General features: G+C 30.1%; 1 protein-coding gene across 1 annotated transcript in view; it reads right to left on the bottom strand.

Moving 5' to 3' along the window:
- The window catches only part of Amnionless (amnion associated transmembrane protein), an 85,498-nt gene extending 66,443 nt beyond the window's left edge, over positions 1–19,055 (bottom strand). The window contains exons 1-2 of the mRNA XM_075369198.1: positions 18,972–19,055; positions 11,972–12,253 (exon numbers count right to left, since the gene is read on the bottom strand). Of these exons, the coding sequence (XP_075225313.1) occupies positions 11,972–12,253; positions 18,972–19,005 (316 nt within the window). The 5' untranslated portion in view covers positions 19,006–19,055. The remainder of the gene's footprint in view (positions 1–11,971; positions 12,254–18,971) is intronic.
- Positions 19,056–19,603: the final 548 nt, after the last annotated feature.

Here is a 19,603-nt window from a genome sequence, read left to right as displayed (position 1 = left end):
AACGCTGCTCCATTTGCAATATATCCAGGTGGAACCGTTCTCCTTGCCCATAATTCACAGCGCCAAATTTGGTAAGAAAAAGTAAAAAATGGGAATGCAAAAATGAATTTTTAATGACGTTCGGCAGCCTAAATTTTAATAGTTCAACAAAAAATTTTATACTAAAGCTCAATATTTTCTCCTTTGATACTTCCAAGAAAACCATGAATTACATCTTTAAATGACTTCTATGACGCTTGCTCTACGTTGTTCAAATTTTTGTCAAAATTTTCATGATCGACTAATTTTCTGATTTCAGGTCAAACGAATATTTCTTCTTTTAATTTGGCATCACTTAACTTAGTAAACGTTTGTCTTAAATATTTAAATCCTTCTTGTTTATTCAGTGCTTTGACAAAATTCTTCATCAACCCTAATTTTACTGGTATATGTAAAGGTGTCAAAAAAACATGCTGAGAGTTGATTAAAGAAACATATTTAATTTTGTTTTTTCCAAGAACGAAAGCGTTTCTTTTTGGCCGCTGTTTAATCAAATAATGTTTATATGTTGCACAACTGTCCCGCAAATATAAGAAACAGCATTATTTTGTAAAGTCACCTTGCAGACTGAGAAGAAGACCGATAACTTTGAGGGTGTCACAGAAGGGTGAGTTTCGTAATTGAGTGCTTTCAAAATTAATGACGTCCTTTCATACGTCTCTTCCATTACAACAACATTCGTTATAAGTACAGTAGGATTTTTGTTTGAATTATGCTGTAAACTGCTTTTAAACTTGTTTTTGACGAATCTATTTGATGTTTCTATTATACGTCAAATTCGCCGTAAAAGGGATCTTTAAACAAATATAAATAAAAAATGTGACATAATAGAGCATTTTTATTACATTTTCTGTTTCAGGATAAAAAATACTTTATGAAACACTAACTAACGTAACGGTTCCGAAAATTTTGTAGGACAGTGTAACTGATGAAAAAAATCAGAGAAGTTAAGATTATTACACTCAGTTCCTGAATGAAATTGTCCAGTCCAACAAATGTTACACACTTCGATTAAAATAATGTTTGTACTGGATTCGTGCTTTCGAGATAGAACACGATAGAAATATTAGCTCGAGGATAAAAAATGATTGAAGGAGTTTGCTTTAGATATTTTTTAACTTTTCATTTTTGAGATGAAATGGTTTGAAAATGATTCAGATTGATGAGATAAGATTTTAGAATTTATGATTTAATTATATAAAAAAGAAGGAAGTTCTTTTATGATACAATGTCCGGCTGATTGACCAGTTAGATGAATATATGGTTTTTTTTTTACTATATAGGTCTATTTTAAAGTTCTATTTATACATAGAACTACGTTCTGCCTTTATTAAGATTTTAAAAATTCTAAAAATAAAAATGGTTTTCATTTTAAAATCTAAATTTTTTATACTTTATTTATTTTCTATAATTGCAAGGTTTACAATATTTAACTCGCCGAGCTAATCCAGTGGTTAAACTCGTCATCGAAAAATCAGCTGATTTTAAAAGTCAAGAGTTCTAAGGTTCAAGTCCTTGTAAAGCCAGCTGATTTTATATGGATTAGATACCAGTGCATACCAGTGTTCTTTAGTGGTCGGGTTTCAATTAAAACCACACGTCTCAGAAGTGGTCGGCCTGAATCTGTTCAAGAATACATATTTACTGGTACATTTACAATTACACGCCAGACTGCGAACAGATGGCTTGGCATCTCTGCAGAATACTGTTGATATCACGTCACTGTTCTGTTACTTTGTAACCTGGTATAGATATAAATTAATGTAAATTTTATTAATAAAATTTATAGTAAACCGATAAATACTATAAAAGCGACTGTACGTTTAATAAAGTCAGAAGAATATATATATAAAGAAGTTAATTAACACTGACGTTGGTAACTGTTTTTGAACACTTTGTAAATAAAATATTTACTATATATATTTATTGTAATTATATATTACATTATTATATATTATATTTTATTATATTTACAATATTTTATTTACTTGAAGTAAATAAATAGAAAATCTGCCGACCTTCGTAAGGGAGTGGTAGCGTCTCGGCCTTTCATCTAGAGACTGGTATTCGAATCCCGACCAGAAAAGAAATCTTTCCTTATACGCTACAAAATTTCATTTTTATATTCCCAGTAAGGTTAATTTTTCATAGACCAAAATAAAGGGCATTATATATTTTTTTTTATTTCAGCTGAAGTTCAATTTAAAACATTTTACAATATTGAATATGAATTAAATATTTAAAAAAATGTTAACTATATTTTTTATTTATTACCTTTGTAAAAACTACGTATTATATAACTATTTAATTGCAAAAATTTAGGAAGTAAAACGTCAAGATAATAAACGTGTAATTTATATCATTAAAACGTATTAGTTCTTATTTTTGGCTTCATCTAACTAGTTAAAATTGTTTATTGATATTTTGGTAATAATTCCTATTATTTCCAGAATAGTTTATTTTTACAAAATAATTAAAACCTAATTAGTCAAATCCCCCAATGGAAATTTTGTTCAACTTCAGGTCTATTAATTCTAAGAAGCAAGTCTTTAAACGTATTTTTATACTGTCCTTGAAAAAAAATTCCATATAAAGAAAACGTTTCTTATTAAATTAAAAAAGGAAATTAACTGTAGTTTTCTAATTATCAAACAATTTATATGGATCTTTAAATCTTTTAAGATGTGGTGAGCACTAATGAATTATTATGTAAAAAACCGGTACGATTTAGTAGACTAATTGGTATTAAAAACGAATAGAGTATTAAGTTGTTTAAATAATAAATAATTGCCATAATAAGGGTATACAAATTATTTAACGGATGTGATTCTTCGGCGATTAAATATTTTGTTTAAAAGAATTAAAAATATACACAGGCTAATTGGCAATTAATTATTTTTCCTTTATATTATTCACAACTCAGAAATTTATTCCTGTAAAATTTTAATTATGTAGCATCATGTGGTTTAAAAATGCATCAATTAGAAAAAAATAATACTGAATAATTAAATTTAATTAACAAAATGTATATTAAAATTAGAAATACTATAAAAGTGACTGTACTTTTAATAAATTCAGAAGAATATATATATATATATATATATATATATATATATATATATATAAACAAGTTAATTAACATTGACATTGGTAAGTGTTTTTGAACACTGTTTTTTTTTTATTTCTATTTAATTTATTTTTAATTTTATTTATAGAAAATGCTATTTTAAAATATAAAGCAATATTTATAAGATTTGTTTAGAAAAAAATAAACATTTATTTAAAAATATATTAAATCTTATATTAATTTTGTTTATAGCCTTTTAAGAAATTTAATTTGGTTATTAAACTAAATTAGTAAATTCTTTAAACAGAGAAAAAATTCTATCTATTTGGGAATGAGCATTGCTATCCAGACTCCAGCGATACAAGCCCTGATGAAGTTAGTTCTTAACAGAAATAACAAGTAGTAATCCAGCTTTGCTCAATCCAGTAGAGATATTTTAATATTATTATTATTATAGTGTAAGTATAAGAGTGTGTGTGTGTGTGTGTGTGTGTGTGTGTGTGTGTGTGTGTGTGTGTATAAAACAGAAAACTAAAAATCAATTTCCCCAGTTATAAAAACCTATTTTCAAAAAAACACCTGACAACGAAGTTGTTTCATTTTCTTGGCACTGGTTATTTATTCTTATATAGTGGAAAAATAGTAACCTAAGATTTTTTTTGGATAATTTATGATGAAGTTTTATTGTAGAATTATCATTAGAGGTTTACATAAACACAAAAAAAGTTTAAACAATTTTTAAAAAATCGGTATTTTTTCTGTTCCTCCATTCTAAGAAAATAATTTAAAATGTTTCTACTTTTATAATGCTAGTTGGAAAAAACTAAAAAAATTCGACCGAAAAATGTTTAACTATTAAAAGGTTACCTAAGATTTTTTTTATGAGGTTGGAGGGTAATTATGATGAAATTCTACTGTAATGTTATTATTAAAAGTTTAAAAAATTCAAAAAAATCGATATTTTTAAAATTTGATCGGCTCCCACACCCTCAATATTCCTCTCAAAGTATTTTTTTGGGGTCACTTGCTCTACTACTATGGATATGAAGAGGTAAAAAATTCCGGAGAAAAAGTATGCAATAACTAATAAGTTTGCTTTTTTTATTTTTATGGAAGGGGAAATTTTGGAGCAAAATTCTAAAAAAAAAAAAAAAAAAATTGTAAGATAAACATTCACGCACGTACTGAGGTTAATATAAAATGTGGCTAACTTTGCAAAATTTTGAACAAAATTTTACACTAAATAAGTATACCCCATCACCACCATATACACGAGTCTCTGAACAAAGTTTATCAAAATTGGTTTATCTAGTCAAAGATTACTTCAAACACGCCAACATACGTATTTTCGATATTACGCCCACTAATTTTGTTTTTTGAAGTCTCTGTAAAACGTCTAGAAATGCAATGAAAACTATACACATATTTTGACTGACTTTTCATACTTTACTTCTTGTAGCATAGCTCTAGTGCGTTGATTCTTAATCTTTTTCGCCCACCGCCCACATTAAGAATCAAATATTTTCTAGCGCCCCCAAAATTTTTAAACTTACCATCTGTTAAAAATAATAATTGCAACTGCTGTTTTTAAGAGTACATCTTAAAAACAGCAATTGTAATTATTGTTATTAAACGTGACATATCCTATTTTTTAGTAGAAACTTACATTTTAGTTTGAAACATCAGGAAAACATAATTTTTGCCTTTTTTTTAATCAGCTATCACCTTTATAGACCGATCGCCTGAACGCACCCAATTTTCTGTGGGCCTTGTACCGCCCCGTGAAGGCCACCAGCGTCCACAAACGGGCGTTATCGTCCACTTTGAGAACGAATGCTCTAGATCTACTAATGCCAGGAAAGTAGACATTTAACAATAATTATTTTTTTATTATTACATGTTTAAAACATATCATTCACATTTTTAACATGTTCACATTTTTTTCTGATATATAAAATCAAAATTAATTTAAAAGAGTGTCCCATATAAAACGCAACCCATCAATCACTCATCCATGAAATTTCAAAAGTCAAGCTTACTGCCCTACTCGTTACTGAAATGGACTCGTCCAACATCTGAACATCGCGGCGACGCAGTAGAACACTACCGATAGTAACAACAATGCAATCATAACGTTCAGTGTATTGCTAGAGACAAGATGGTGTTTTCGCTAGATGAACGTGTTTTCATTGTCGAGTCGTACTTCAGTACGAAATCAGTGGTCGCAGTGCAAGATTTGTTTCGCCATAAGTACCCGGATAAACCAGATCCTAACAAAACATCAGTATTAAGGTTAGTTGCAAAATTTAGAGAGACCGGTTTTGTTAATAACAAGTAACACAAAAGATCTGCGTCAGTGTTGAATACAGATACAGTCACTGAAATCAAAGACCGATTACTCGCCTCGCCAAATAATTCGATCAGACGTTTGTCTGCTGAAATTAATTTGTCTAAATCGACTGTTCATCGGGCGACCAAACAATTACAATTACGACCTTATCGCATTCAAACGGTTCATCGACTTCTTGAGCCCGACAAAGAAAAACGGCTACAATATTGTCAACGGTTCCGTCGATTTCTGCGTGAGGGAATTAATGTTATGGATTCGTTAGTTTTCACAGATGAAGCACGGTTTCATTTGGATGGCTACGTAAACAGCCAAAACAGTAGAATTTGGAGCGCTGAAAATCCCCACGTTTATCACGAAAAACAATTACACCCGCAGAAGTTGGGCGTGTGGTGCGCGATATCGGGGAAGAAAATAATCGGTCCTATTTTTTTCGAGTACACCATTAATGCAGAACGATATCAGGATATTTTATTTCAGTTCATCGCACTCTTGGAAGAGGAAGACAGACACTGCCGGCTACAACATTACGGTGCGACATCGCACTACGCAGGTTCAACTTCTGATCTCGTTGAGGAATTCTTTGGTAATCGTGTTATCGGTCGAGGCTTGTGGCCACCAAGATCTCCAGATTTGACTGCGGCGGATTTTTTTCTACGGGGTTACCTCAAAGAAAAAGCCTACAGCGACAAACCACGAACACTTGAACGATTGAAAGTCAATATTGAACAAGCTGTATTAAATATCCAGCCACAAACTTTGAAAAAAGTTGCAAGAAACGCTGTAAAAAGATCTGAAGCTTGTATTCAAGAAGATGGCGGCCACTCCCAACATTTACTCTAAATGTAAGGTAATAAATGGTAATAATAAAAATTACATTTACATTTACACATGCCTTTTTATCATTTCAATACCTACCAATATAATAAGGTTGGGTTGCGTTTGATACGGGACATTTCATTGTACTATAGTCGCAAAAGTTATCCAAATCGTTATAAATATTTTAAATTTAGCCTTCTTTATACTAGAAATCATAGAGGACAAAACTCACGCCCTTTATAAATTAATTTGTTCATATATATATTTTTTTTTAAATTTATAAATGTATATATTTTTTTGTTTAATTTTTTTTATTTTATCGAATGGGATGTTTCAACTGTCAATTTATCCAACCGTAAAATAGAATGATATAATGAATAAAATTATAAATGCTAATGTTTTTATATTCTAATGGGACTATTATCTCGTCATATATGTGATTCCAATCGAACCTGTTTTATATTTGTATAAATAGGGACTAAAAAAGCAAAATTTTAACACTATTACTAACTATATCTTAAAAAATAACCGGTTATTCATGTTAACACATTCATTTCATTCCTTGATTTAAATTGCAGTTACAGCGTTTTATAAGTCTGCTTAGGAAGTTCGAGGTAATTTATCTCTGTTCAGTTATTACTGAAAATTAATTATTAATATACTGTTACATAATTACATCGCGTTTAGTAAATAGTATAATTGTATTACATATATTATATATTATAATTAATAGTATTAAATTTTGTCAAAAATTTAATACTATAATACAGTTCATTAACAGTATCTAAAAAAACCCAAAATCTAGATTTTTGGTTTTCCTAACATAAAAATATACCTCCCATAGCAACACCATTTTATTATACCAAATATTTCGCACAATAATAATTTAGTCGAAATCGTAACAGTTTAAATAAAATATTTGTTGTAAGTTTTAGCAAAATTCGAAATAAAGGATATGATTATCAATATTGAATGAGTATTAATTCATAGAGCGATGTCGAATAAAACACTTATAAATAGGAGGGTACAATATTTGCATTATATCGTAAAAAAAAATACTGTACTGTATAAATACATGCCGATCTCTGTGGTGGAGTGGTAGCATCTCGGCCTTTAATTCGGGTTCCCAGGTTTGAATTCCGGTCATTTTTCATACGTTACAAAATTTAATTTCTACATTCCCACGTACAAGCTTTGCGAGCTTATCTGGTGAATTAATTTATCAAGAAAAAAAAAATTCAAAATGGAAATCTTATGATTTGTTATTAGTATCATGTTCTTCAGCTGAAAAGTTATTTTAAAGTAGAAAAGCTATAAGAGATAATGGAAAATTCGTAAAGTAATTGTGATTTAAAAAATAAAAGTAGAAAAATTGACAGAATAAATTTTCAACTTGCAACAAAAATTCACAAACATAAGAAAACCAAAATAAAAGTTAGAAAATTCTATTATTACGAATTTGTAAAATATCAAATAATATCTAAAAAAAAAATCAAAATGGTTTCATACGTTTAAATATGCTACCACATAACGGTCTTCATTAATGGTTTTACTTTCATGGCAATCCTTTATATCACATTAATGTTTAATTTATAATACAGAATACATTATTCCTTTATACTTAAACTACCACCCACGTCGTGCAATGGTGGCTCGTTGCTAAAATTAGTAGGGTTCTGATCCAGAAAATTATTTTCTGAGCCTTTTCAAGGCCACGGTTAAAGTTTTCTGTAAAATAAAAAACACCGAAAAAATGAATCGAATAAAACAGCTGGAAGCAGGATAATAATATAATTCTACAATGTATCATTCACGAATATGGTACACTCAGCAGTTCCAGAGTGCGTATACGTGACCCGTCACTGTCATCACGGCTTTGCCTGCGCTGCGTGGTTTCTTGGGTTCCTCTTCCCGGCCAGGGGATATTTATCAGGTTCCCGTCTAGTCAGGACGTCCCTGTGTTTATTAAAGTAATGCTTGTGAGAGTAATAATGATAAATAAAAATTAAGCACATTATGCTTAAAAACCGTTTTCGGTTTAACGGAGTAAATAATAGAATCTCAATGCAGATAATATTTTTTAGTATTATTAGATAATAACTTAATAAAATGTCCGCTTAAAAAACTATAGTCCAACGATGCTCAATTTAAATTTCTATGTACACGGAAACAAATACATAATTAGTTTTTACTAATTACCTTCTTTTTCGCTCTTCAAGAGTGTTTTTGGACAGATTTAGCAATTAAAGAGCCCTTGATTTCCGCCATCTTCTGATTACTACTGAGAAAAACAACTAAACCGCTTTCATATTCCTTCCACCGAGTAAACTAGAAAAGGGAACGAACAAGGAACGTTTCATATACAGGCGGAGTAAAAAAAAAACTACCTTCCACCAACACGCCAGGGTCGGCACTGTTGGAGCGACACTGCTCTATCTCCCTTGGTTGCAGCTTCCTATGTGTGAATGGGCACAACAGCCAAATGCGCCGCTGCTGGAACTGTGAAGCGGACAGTTCCATACAAAGATTTTGGATTCTTTTTCATAAACTTGGAGACGGCTACTGACATTAAGATTAAGGATTATATATTGTACAAGTATAAAGAAAGAATTAAAGAAAAAAGGACTCATTATATTAAATGTTATCGATAATCAAGTGGAAATAGGGGGTGCTTCAGTTCCAGAGTGCCTATACGCGAGCCGTGATTGACATCGCGGCTTTGCTTGCGCTGTGTGGTTTCTTGTGTTCCTCGTCGGGGTCAGGGGATATTTAGCAGGTTCCCGTCTAGCCAGGACGTCCCTATGTTCATTAAAGTAATGCTTGTGAGAAATAATGATAAATAAAAATTAAAGCCTGTTCAATTTATAAAAAAAAATCAGTGTGTTGTAATTTATTTACAGGAAGAGTCGTCAGTACGATCCGAAAGTTTGAGTGATGTAAAGCAGGTTTCAAAATAGTCGGCCTCCGACTTAAAAAATAATTATAGCTGGTTACCCATCCTAAAAAATGTATTTTTCGGTTCTTAACGCTACCCAATCCACAACAGTAGAACGTTATCGTACTTCGTTTCTCATTTTTAAAAACACAATTTTGTTATTAAGTAACCGGAGGGAGGTCCAGTCAGTCCCATCGGACGTACAGTAGCAGTGGCAGTACACCATCGCATCCCTTAAAAAATCGAAATTAAAAATGTTTATTGTTATTACATAGGGTTTTCAGATATTTATCTAAAGAGTATTAAGTACCAATCTAATGAATATGTATTTTAGAATAGTCGGAAATGGGTAAAATTTGTAATTATTGTTGAAAACATTTTTAACTTTTTTCATCCTTTTCAAGGTTGAATTTCGAAAAATCTAGAAACTTTTTTTAAATATTCACCTGAAGATTACAAACACACACACACACACACACACACACACACACACACATATATGTATATATACACACACACACCACACACACAAACACCAAAAATCAAACTGATATCTTGATTAGTTACCGATAATTAAAAAAAAAAAAAACAGCTAAATTTCATTGTTAATTTTAACCCTTTTAACTCAGAATTTCAAAAAATTCTTCTTCAGTATCCACTTACACTGTAAGAAGAACGTGGATACAAATTTTCATCAATTTGTTTTCAGTAATTTTTGTTGCGAGGTTGATTATGAATTCCTCACGAGACGTTTTGTAAATATACATATATATATAGCGAATTGAAAAACCAGGCTTATTGTAAAAACCCTAGGACATTTTTCAATGCGCCCAGCAAACTGGAAAATTATCTACCAATAGATACTGAAATATTTAGCAATAGATAACTGAAAAAATGTGCAATTATTTACACATTTTTTATTCCAAATCAATGAGTATTTGGAGGTATTTGCAGAGAAATTATAAATATAATCTAACCAAACTCAACCTACGCTTGCTAGTCAAGGTTAGCCAGCGAAGCGAGCGTTGGTTAACTTTGATTATATTTTACCTATAATTATAAGCAATAATGCTTATGTTAGACCTCTATTTCTCTTTAATGAGCAAACAATTGCACATTTTCTAATAAGCCTAAAGTTGTATGGGTTCATTACAATAAGCCTGAAAAATAAGAAGCTGATTAGAATTTGCTAGATAATTTTCCAATTTGCCGGGCGCATTGTAGAATGACGGCGCTCTTTACAACAAGCCTGATTTCAATTCGCCAACGACATATATATATATATATATATATATATATATATATATATATATATATATATAAGTATTTATTTAAAAATTAAATTAATTAATTAGGAATATTTAAATTTATTCTTTTTTATACTTAAATTCGTAATTCCTAAATAAAATTAAAATTATCCACATCCACATAAATGCAGATTTTTTTCAGTCATGGATAGTCATGATGATGTGGTTAGAGCTGTTTACATAAAGTTTTACACAAACAACTGATTGCAGAATAACGGACTACTTTTGATCTCCACAGATCGTTAATGAAAATGGATATAAAGCAAAAAATAGTTATTCAATATTAACGCAAAAAAATTGTTTACGGAGAGATTTTACTATTGGAAGAGGAATAATACAAGACTGCAAGGCCAAAGAACAAGTTTCATCATTTCTAAAATTGGTTTTGACTATAATAAAATAATGATTGGTTATTCTGTGAATACTAATTACAAATTATTTTTTTTAATTTACCTGCGTAACAACATTTTTTTTTTTTAACTTAAATAAATTTTATTAACTTCTTATACGCAACAACACTAAAAAAATTAACAAACAAGTTTAAATAAACCCACCTGGTTGAGGCTCTGGTGGTAAACTTGTCGTAAATCAGCTGATTTCGAAGTCGAAGTTGTCAGGTTCAAATCCTAATAAAGGGATATGAATACTAGATCGTGGATACCGGTGTTATTTGGTGGTTGAGTTTCAATTAACCACACGTCTCAGGAGTAGTCGACCTGAGTTTATTCAAGAGTACAAATTTATCGGTACTGTATCATTACACTGATAATCACTAATGACTAGTTGTTGATGCGACTATACATAAAAGTATTAAAAAAAAAATTCAATAAAATTTGATTTCTAGAAAAATCGGTGATAAAGCTAAACAAACAGCTCACTTATCCTTAAATTGAAATAGACTTAAAAATAAATCAAAACTTTAAAGAAGAATTAAAAACAGTATTTTTTAAAACTTTTTAAGTTACTTTGTTTGAAGATGGCTTTATTTTTACTTTTTTTAAAGTTAATTTTGATTTAAATACTTTATTATTCATTATTTTTATTTACATGAGAGGCACAAAAAACCCTCATATTTAAAAAAATACTCAAAATATATAAAGGCAAGAAACCTATGTCTTACATACGCTGTCAGGATGCGTATATTAACATATATATACAGACGTACAAACAGAGAGAGAGAGAGAGAGAGAGAGAAATACTGAATCCATATAGAATTTTATAACCAAGGTAATAATATATTTAAATATAAAAATTAAGGAATTATGGAGAAACAAAGATTCTGTGATGAAAAATATTTATCCGACCGATATTAATATCTTACAGTTATATAATACAAACGGAAATGTAAATCTTTACAAAGTTAAATATATTCTGTTTTCGTTGTTATTTTAGCTCTTAAGTGCACGAGATATACAAGTTAAAAGTTTTACATCATTTAATAATATATATTTACGTACCTTTCCCATGACATTCATCACTATTATCGTTCAGATTAGACATAAGTAATTTTCCATTAAACGGTAGTAAAAGTTCACCATCAGGAGGTAAGACAAGTTGACGTAGGATAGTCTCTCCTTCAGGGAGACGAACGACAAAGCTCATCCTCCTGGGAAAGATGACGTTATCTTGAGAACAAGGAACACGCCCAAGATCCCAGTTGAGAGAATTATTGAAGTTAGTATTTCCTGACATCAGCCAAGTTCTTGTTCTCATTAATAAAACATCACTAACAAGTATACCTAATAAAACAAAAGGAATTATTAATTTTAAAACGAAGATTTTGTTTTCATACTTTGTAATTTAAAATATATAAAATAATTTTTTATTTTAAAACTACAATAAGTTACTACTCTGCGTAATAAATCATCGGAATTTATGTAACTAAGTATGTATTTACATGCGTAACTTAATTACACAAGGAAAGGTCGTACACATTCTCGTATTTTACTTTTGTTTTTATCAAACCAGTATTAAGGTACAAAAAAAAGTTTAGGAATTAAATTTACTACAATGTGAAAAATATAGTCGCTTTAATATTGGAAGGACAGGTAGAAGGAAAAAATTGTGTAGGCAGGCCACGTTTGGAATATGTAAAACAAATTGTTAGGGATGTAGGATGTAGAGGGTATACTGAAATGAAACGACTAGCACTAGATAGAGAATCTTGGAGAGCTGCATCAAACCAGTCAAATGACTGAAGACAAAAAAAAAGTGAAAAATAAATGTAGGTAAATATGCTGCTTTATTTACCCCGTAAACGGGCCAGATCGGAGGTTTAATTAGTCAATTGGATTCTCCTTGAAATGACAGAAAATTTGTAAAAAGGAGTTCCCACTTTGTTCCTTTATGTAATTGTTACTTTGATAATTTAAATAAGTGAGGTAGTTACTACAACTGCTAACTGCCTAATAATTAATAATATCAGACTCAAATTTTTTGTCATTGCAGTGTAGCATTTTTTTAAAGTTTGTATGATAAATAATTAGTATTCTTCGATGGTAGAGCGAAGTGCGGTGATCGCTCTTCCACAGACTCGGTTAAGTAGTTGTGAGGACTACAAAGTAAGGAAAAAAGCGAAGATGTTCAAAGAAACCTACAGTGAAGACAAAGCTAAATTAAAACATACCGATGGAAATTTCTTCTGAGGCCTTTACATCGGTTGTATCCTGAATAGGCTTAGCTGATGACTGGGATACGTACACAGTATTTGAGGGAGAATATGACGACCTATAAATGTTGCTCTTCCTCTTTCAAATACCTTTATAAGTGATCTATCCTCATGTACTTCTTCCAGAATTTGTTCATTTTTTTCTATCCATCTAACTCGTTCTAATCATTTTCCTCCATATCCACATTTCCACTGCCTCCAACTTTTTCTTTTCTGCCTTGCCAGGTGTTCGTGTCTCGTAACCGTAAGATTGTTAAAAAAGATTTAGCAAACCTTTTCCTTATCTCCATGCTCATATGATTGTTTATCAGTAAATTCTTTTTACTCTGAAAGACTTGCTTTGCCTTTATCATAAATTCTAGTAAATTGGATCCGTCTTGAAACGGTTACGAATTCCGTATATTATATGGTCAAATAATGTGTTTGATCTGTGTCGAGGAAGAGTTTTTGTATGAAACTTTCGGTGTTAGAAGAAGGCGCGGGGATCGCGCTTTTGCGAATCAGTTAATTTGTTAGGTTGGAAGAGGCCATAGAAAAGCGATAGTAGGTTGTGTAAATACACTGATGGAAATGTCTGCCCAGGCGTTTACATCGGTGGCATCCTGACAGAGCCGAAACTGATGACAGTTTTGTGTTATCAAGTTTTTAAAAGGTCTAAAAGAAAACCTCCGGTAAAGCCCATAGAGCTAGGAACGGACGGGGTCGTGTGGCGACCGACATTATCACAAAGAGGGTGTCTTTCCCTGAGGGAGTCAGGGAGTCGTGTGTTTTTTCCATTGAATGTATTATTCTTATCAAATTTAATGCGCTTTAAAATTTCATACTTGTGAATTGTATTGTTTATGAGATGTGTAAAATTTTCATATTTGTGACTGCAACTCTGTGTTCCATCTATTCCTATGAATGTTTTCTACAACTCATGTTTTTTATGTAGTGACTATATGAGTTCTCTTTAAATGTGCGTTAATTAAAAAAAAAAAATAAATAAAAAACTTAAGAAAGAATTAATTTGAAATTAAGCATCCGAATGTAAAAACCGATTATTTGCACAATTCTAAGATAATATGCTAATTTTATCAGTTGGTTTTACACTTACATCTAAGCTAGTATTACTCTTTTCACTTCTAGATTTGCATTTGTTTTTATTTTTGTTTCATAAGTTAACAGTTTAGTTAAGTACTAAAAATGCCTTGTTTTTTGGAAAGGAATTCACTCCGAATTACGTCCCTGAAAGCAATTGATGTTATGTTCCATATTATCCTAATGTTTTACATGATCAGTTTAATTGTATAATAAACACACGTGTAATGAAGTAGTAGACTGAAGTAGTAAGACTTAAATGATTTGAGGGTAATCATGTTTAGAAATAATTTTGAATATCCCTACCTTTAAATCCGTTGGCTTAAAATTAGGTTTTCTTTTTTGCTTGAGATGATGTCCCCACATAAGCTTGAAGCTTGTGCGTGGGATCTGGAAATGGAATTGTTGTAGAATATGAAAAATACCTTGCCTGACCGGGATTAAAACCTGGGATCTCTGGATGAAAGGCCGAGCTGCTATTCCGCTACAGAGATTGGTGGAATGTTTTGAGATAACATAATAAGTACTTTCATCGTATTAAATCTTACCTAATCTTCTAACAACCAGTATTGAGAAATTAAAAAAAGGCTAAAACTAGTAATTTTAATTTTCTTTTTTTCTCCTTTTTTTAATTTAGTCCAAAATTTAATGCTATAAATGCACCCATAATAAAACTTTTTTTCTTGAGGAATTTCTGAAGGATTTTTAAGCCAGTCCGGAGATAATCAAAATACAGACCAAACAGGTACGTACATATATTTTCTGGAAATTTCTATAACTCTAATGTATTTTTTCTTTATTCTTGAAATGCCGACATTTGAAAAAGACACTAATGCTTAAAATTCTGGCCGATAGATAAACTTTCTCTTTACATCTATGCTGCACCAGCACCAATAAAAAAATTATTGATGAAAATAATAAAATATTGGATACTTTTTAGGAATTTCACAATCAAACTTTTCACGATTTTTTTTACAAATCATTTTAATTTAGCATATTATTTGGTTGTATATAATTTGTATATTTAACGTTAATTAGACGAGGTTAGCAAGCGTAGGTTGTGTTTGTTTATGTTGATCGTACGATTCGCCAGAACACGAATCGTGCGTATATCAACAAAACCTTATAAAACAAAACATATGCTCGCTTCGCTCGCTAATCTCGTCTAGTTAACATTAAATATACAAATTATATACAACCAAATAGTTTTCTAAAGTATGATTGTGAAAAAACATGAAAAATTTAATGCAAAAAAAAAAAAAAAAGTAAATTCCGAAAAAAGTACCAAATATTGATTAGATTATGTAAATGAATTTTTTTTTACTTAAATTTAAAAAAAGAAGTGTAATAAAATTTAATTTATAAATAATACGTTTAATTTAAGTGTACAGTAATCATAATTTCAAAACAATAAATATAAAACAAATTGAAAACAAATCCTCAACGATAATGCATGATTATGTTCAACAACCCAGCTCTGCATCTGTTCAAAATTCGGCCTAATCTGCGTTATGCGCATCGATATGGGTAAAGAGAAGAGATAAAAAATAGCCCGGATAAAAAATAGAAAGATATAACTTACCTTAGGTTAATATTCTTTGTGAATGTTTTGTCGTTGTCATTCGAGAAAATGTTATCGGATTGTTTATTAGAGTATACTGAAATGATGCTTTGAAGCATGAAAATAATAGTTAACCATGATGTTGAAAATAAACTCAAAATTTATACCAAATACGCTTAAAAACCATCCTATAAAAGACGGTTGATATCACATAAAAATGTTGCGTGAGTAAAAGTGTATAAAAGAAAGGTTTATTCCAAAGAAAGTTAAAAATACTTTATAACTTTCTCATTTGATCATTAAAAATAGCCGATCATCATAAACTAATGAATCAAATTTGATTTATATGGTTAGATTTATTATTAAATCGATGAATTTTTTAAAACATACACGAATAATCGAAAATATACTGTACTTCAGTCTAATATTGATATGTAGAAAAAAGTAATAAATTAAATGTACAATATTTTTAGTTTTTTTAAAGTAGACGGAGGTTTAAAAGTATTTAAGTTTTCTTTCTTTTTGAGTAAATTAATCCATTCATATGCATTTTACAATTTTTTTTTAACAAAACTGGTTATATGAATATGATTACGTTGAAGAATAAACGTATCATGTGATTATTTATTGATTTGGTAATCTACCCGACTTCCCCAGATAAAATACCCATTGTAACATCCGTATCTCCTCACAATAATGATAAATATTCTTACCACTAAATTTTATAGGTAAAAATCGAATATCAGTATTGTATTAAATTTTAATAACTTTCTTTTATTTACGGAAGTCTTCTAGAATTATTAAATATTTCTTAGTAAGAGGAATATTTTATTAAGGTTGGGCTTTCAATTTTTAATTTAAAAATATATTTAAACATTTATTCACTATTTAACTTTTGAGTTGTTATTACTTCCTTGTACAAAGTAAAGGAAGTATTTAATCGCGAAAAATTTCGATTTTCAGATTTCAACGGAAATATCCATTTTGACCATCCCTGAATTCATTTTGACTAGTTTCGGCGTACGTCTGTACGTACGTACAGACGTATGTATCTCGCATAACTCAAATATGATTAGCCATAGAATGTAGAAATTTTGAATTTAAGACTGTTGTAACATGTTAACCATGTTTGGTTAACATGTTAACCATGCACCTCCCCTTTTGATTGTAATCGACTGGACCAAAAATTTCTAAAAAAGCCCAAAATCCAAAGAAAAAATATGGAGTTAACTGCAGTAATAAGCTCTCATTGAGAGTTTTTCAACGATATGTCATAAGTGATACTTGTTTTCATTGGTTCCAGAGTTATAGCCCAATAAAATTTTAATTAATAAAGTATTTGGATCAAGGGGAAGGCACATCGGTTCTTATGGTATCGATTCTTTATGGTAAAAAAGAAATTTAAATAGTCACAAAATTCCTCAGCTAGAATGATTAGGTTACATCCATATTTTCTCATTAGTTGTGTATTATTAATTTAATCTGTTTTTAATTTTTTTTTACTTTACCGTCTAGCGTTATAGCATTAGAAGGAAACCACTGGTATCGATCTAATTTGGGCATATCCGGTTTTCACCGGATTTTGACGTTTTGATACCTAAGGAATCCAGAAAACCGGATGGAAATTTTGCGGATGTTCGTATGTGCGTGGTGTGTGTTCAGTGATCCACTCTAAATCACTTTATATCTCCAGAACTACTGGCCCGATTTTGACCAAACTTAAAAGGCCAAAGGGGTGAGGCTGTAGAGCAAGGTTACCTCGAGTATCTTGAAATTTCACCTAATTAAGGTATTATTTTTTTTCTAGAACATTTTTTTTAACAATTAAAAAATAATATTTTCAAAAAAATGTTTTTGCAAAATCGCACCCCCCCACAAAATTATCTAATTAAATAGTGGCTAAGCGGGTGTGTACAGTCTCAATAGTACCCCCTCTCACCACTAGGAGTGACTAGTATATCACTGACGTATTTAAAGTGGTCGCTGCACACCCACCACCGCCTCACCCGTACGAATGAAATACGGCATGCGCGCATAGAATCATTGACTTAAAAATAAAAAAAAATATTATATTTAAATAAAATTATAAATATTTTAAATTAAGTTGTGTGTGTAAGTCGTGCATCAGAAAAAAGCCACGTGACGGGGAAAGTTCTGCAACTGAGTTGTAAACTTTTTTTTTGATTGATGAAATTCACTAAGAAAACTCAAAGCTTGTGCGTAGGAATATGAAATGTAATTATTGTGGCATATGAAAAATGAGTTGTCTGACCGGAATTCGAACCCGGGATCACCGAGTGAAAGGCTACCACTCGCGCCAGGGAGGCCGGCAAAAATATGTACTCTTATCCTTGGTTTAAAAAAAATATTTATTTTTATAAAAAGTAACCTGAAAAGTTTTAAAATCTCATTACCAGAATTAACGAATAAAAAAACACTTCGAACCAGAAATCAAACAACAATCTATTATATATCAGCCAGAATTTTTATCAACAGAAATAGTTTTCTTTTTGTTTAAAAAAATAATTATATTTATTCTAAATTCCTTTTAACAAATAGATAATTTTTTGGTTTCTAAAACGTTGAAAAAAATTTAAAGATAATGTTGCACGTATTTCATATTAACAGAAAAAGTTAATTATCTTATAGATAGTTAAGCGGTTAGAAAAGATCTATTATTTATTATTTTAGCCATCATTTTTTTTATACAGTTAAATATCTAAAATCAGTTCCTTTAGAACAATGAATAGATTTGTTACGTGTCTGTAATTAACGGGAAAGAGGAAAATCCAACAACAATTAACTCCTCTATATTCTGTTTTATTTGGATGGTGGTTATCTTGTAACAGCTGCCGATTGATGGTAATGATACATTAATATTTTGTAGCACGAGAAAAAATCCCATGCCTGACCGGGATTCGAATCCGAGATCTCCGAATAAAAGACCGAGACGCTACTACAATTTCTTTGGAAACTGTATATACAATATTATATTTATAATAAATAAATATTAAAAAAAAATAATTATCTCATTAAACAAATTTATAGTAGTAATTTTTAATAAATTATAAGAATTAAATTTAAATTATATATATATTATTATATATTAATTATATATTTAAATTACTATAAATTAAGTTATACTAACCTTGAAGGAATACCAAAATTATTACAGAATTCATTGTTGTAATCTTGTGTATTATAAATCTAATAAAAATGATTTTATACTGAATATTTGTATTATACACACAAATTTAATATAAATAAATAAATAATTCTTCTCTGATTCATTGAATAATGGGCGGTTATAGAATTAAAGCCATCTGGTGTGATATACGTCATCACCGTTAAATTTGATACTATAACAGCATCGAGTATTCACAACAGTAGCAACGGCTTGCAACAGTAGCTGGAAAACTGCTAGAATAATAATACCTTTTTATAATAATTTGATCGATTATTACAAAAGTGAATTAATAATCTGAATCCAATAGTACATTAAGCCATAGTACAAAATGACGAGGAGAAAAAATTAACTAATTTTTAAATCTTTTTTCGGAATGCACCGAATATTTTTTCGGTTCATTCCGAAAAATATATAGAAAATAAACTATTTTTAAATCTAATAGAAAATTAGATTTACATACATAATAATAAATATATTCACAGCGATTCACGAAAAATGTAACAAACATTCAGGAAGGGTTCAACTGGTTAAAATAAAGAAAACGTTCACATAAGCGTAGGTTCAGAAATGCTTTGTTAGCGAGTGTCGGCAGG

The sequence above is a fragment of the Lycorma delicatula genome, chromosome 6, assembly GCF_047948215.1.
Source record: "Lycorma delicatula isolate Av1 chromosome 6, ASM4794821v1, whole genome shotgun sequence".
Lineage (NCBI taxonomy): Eukaryota > Metazoa > Arthropoda > Insecta > Hemiptera > Fulgoridae > Lycorma > Lycorma delicatula.
The sequence above is the reverse complement of the archived record's forward strand: the minus strand, read 5'-3'. Positions and strand labels throughout refer to the sequence as shown.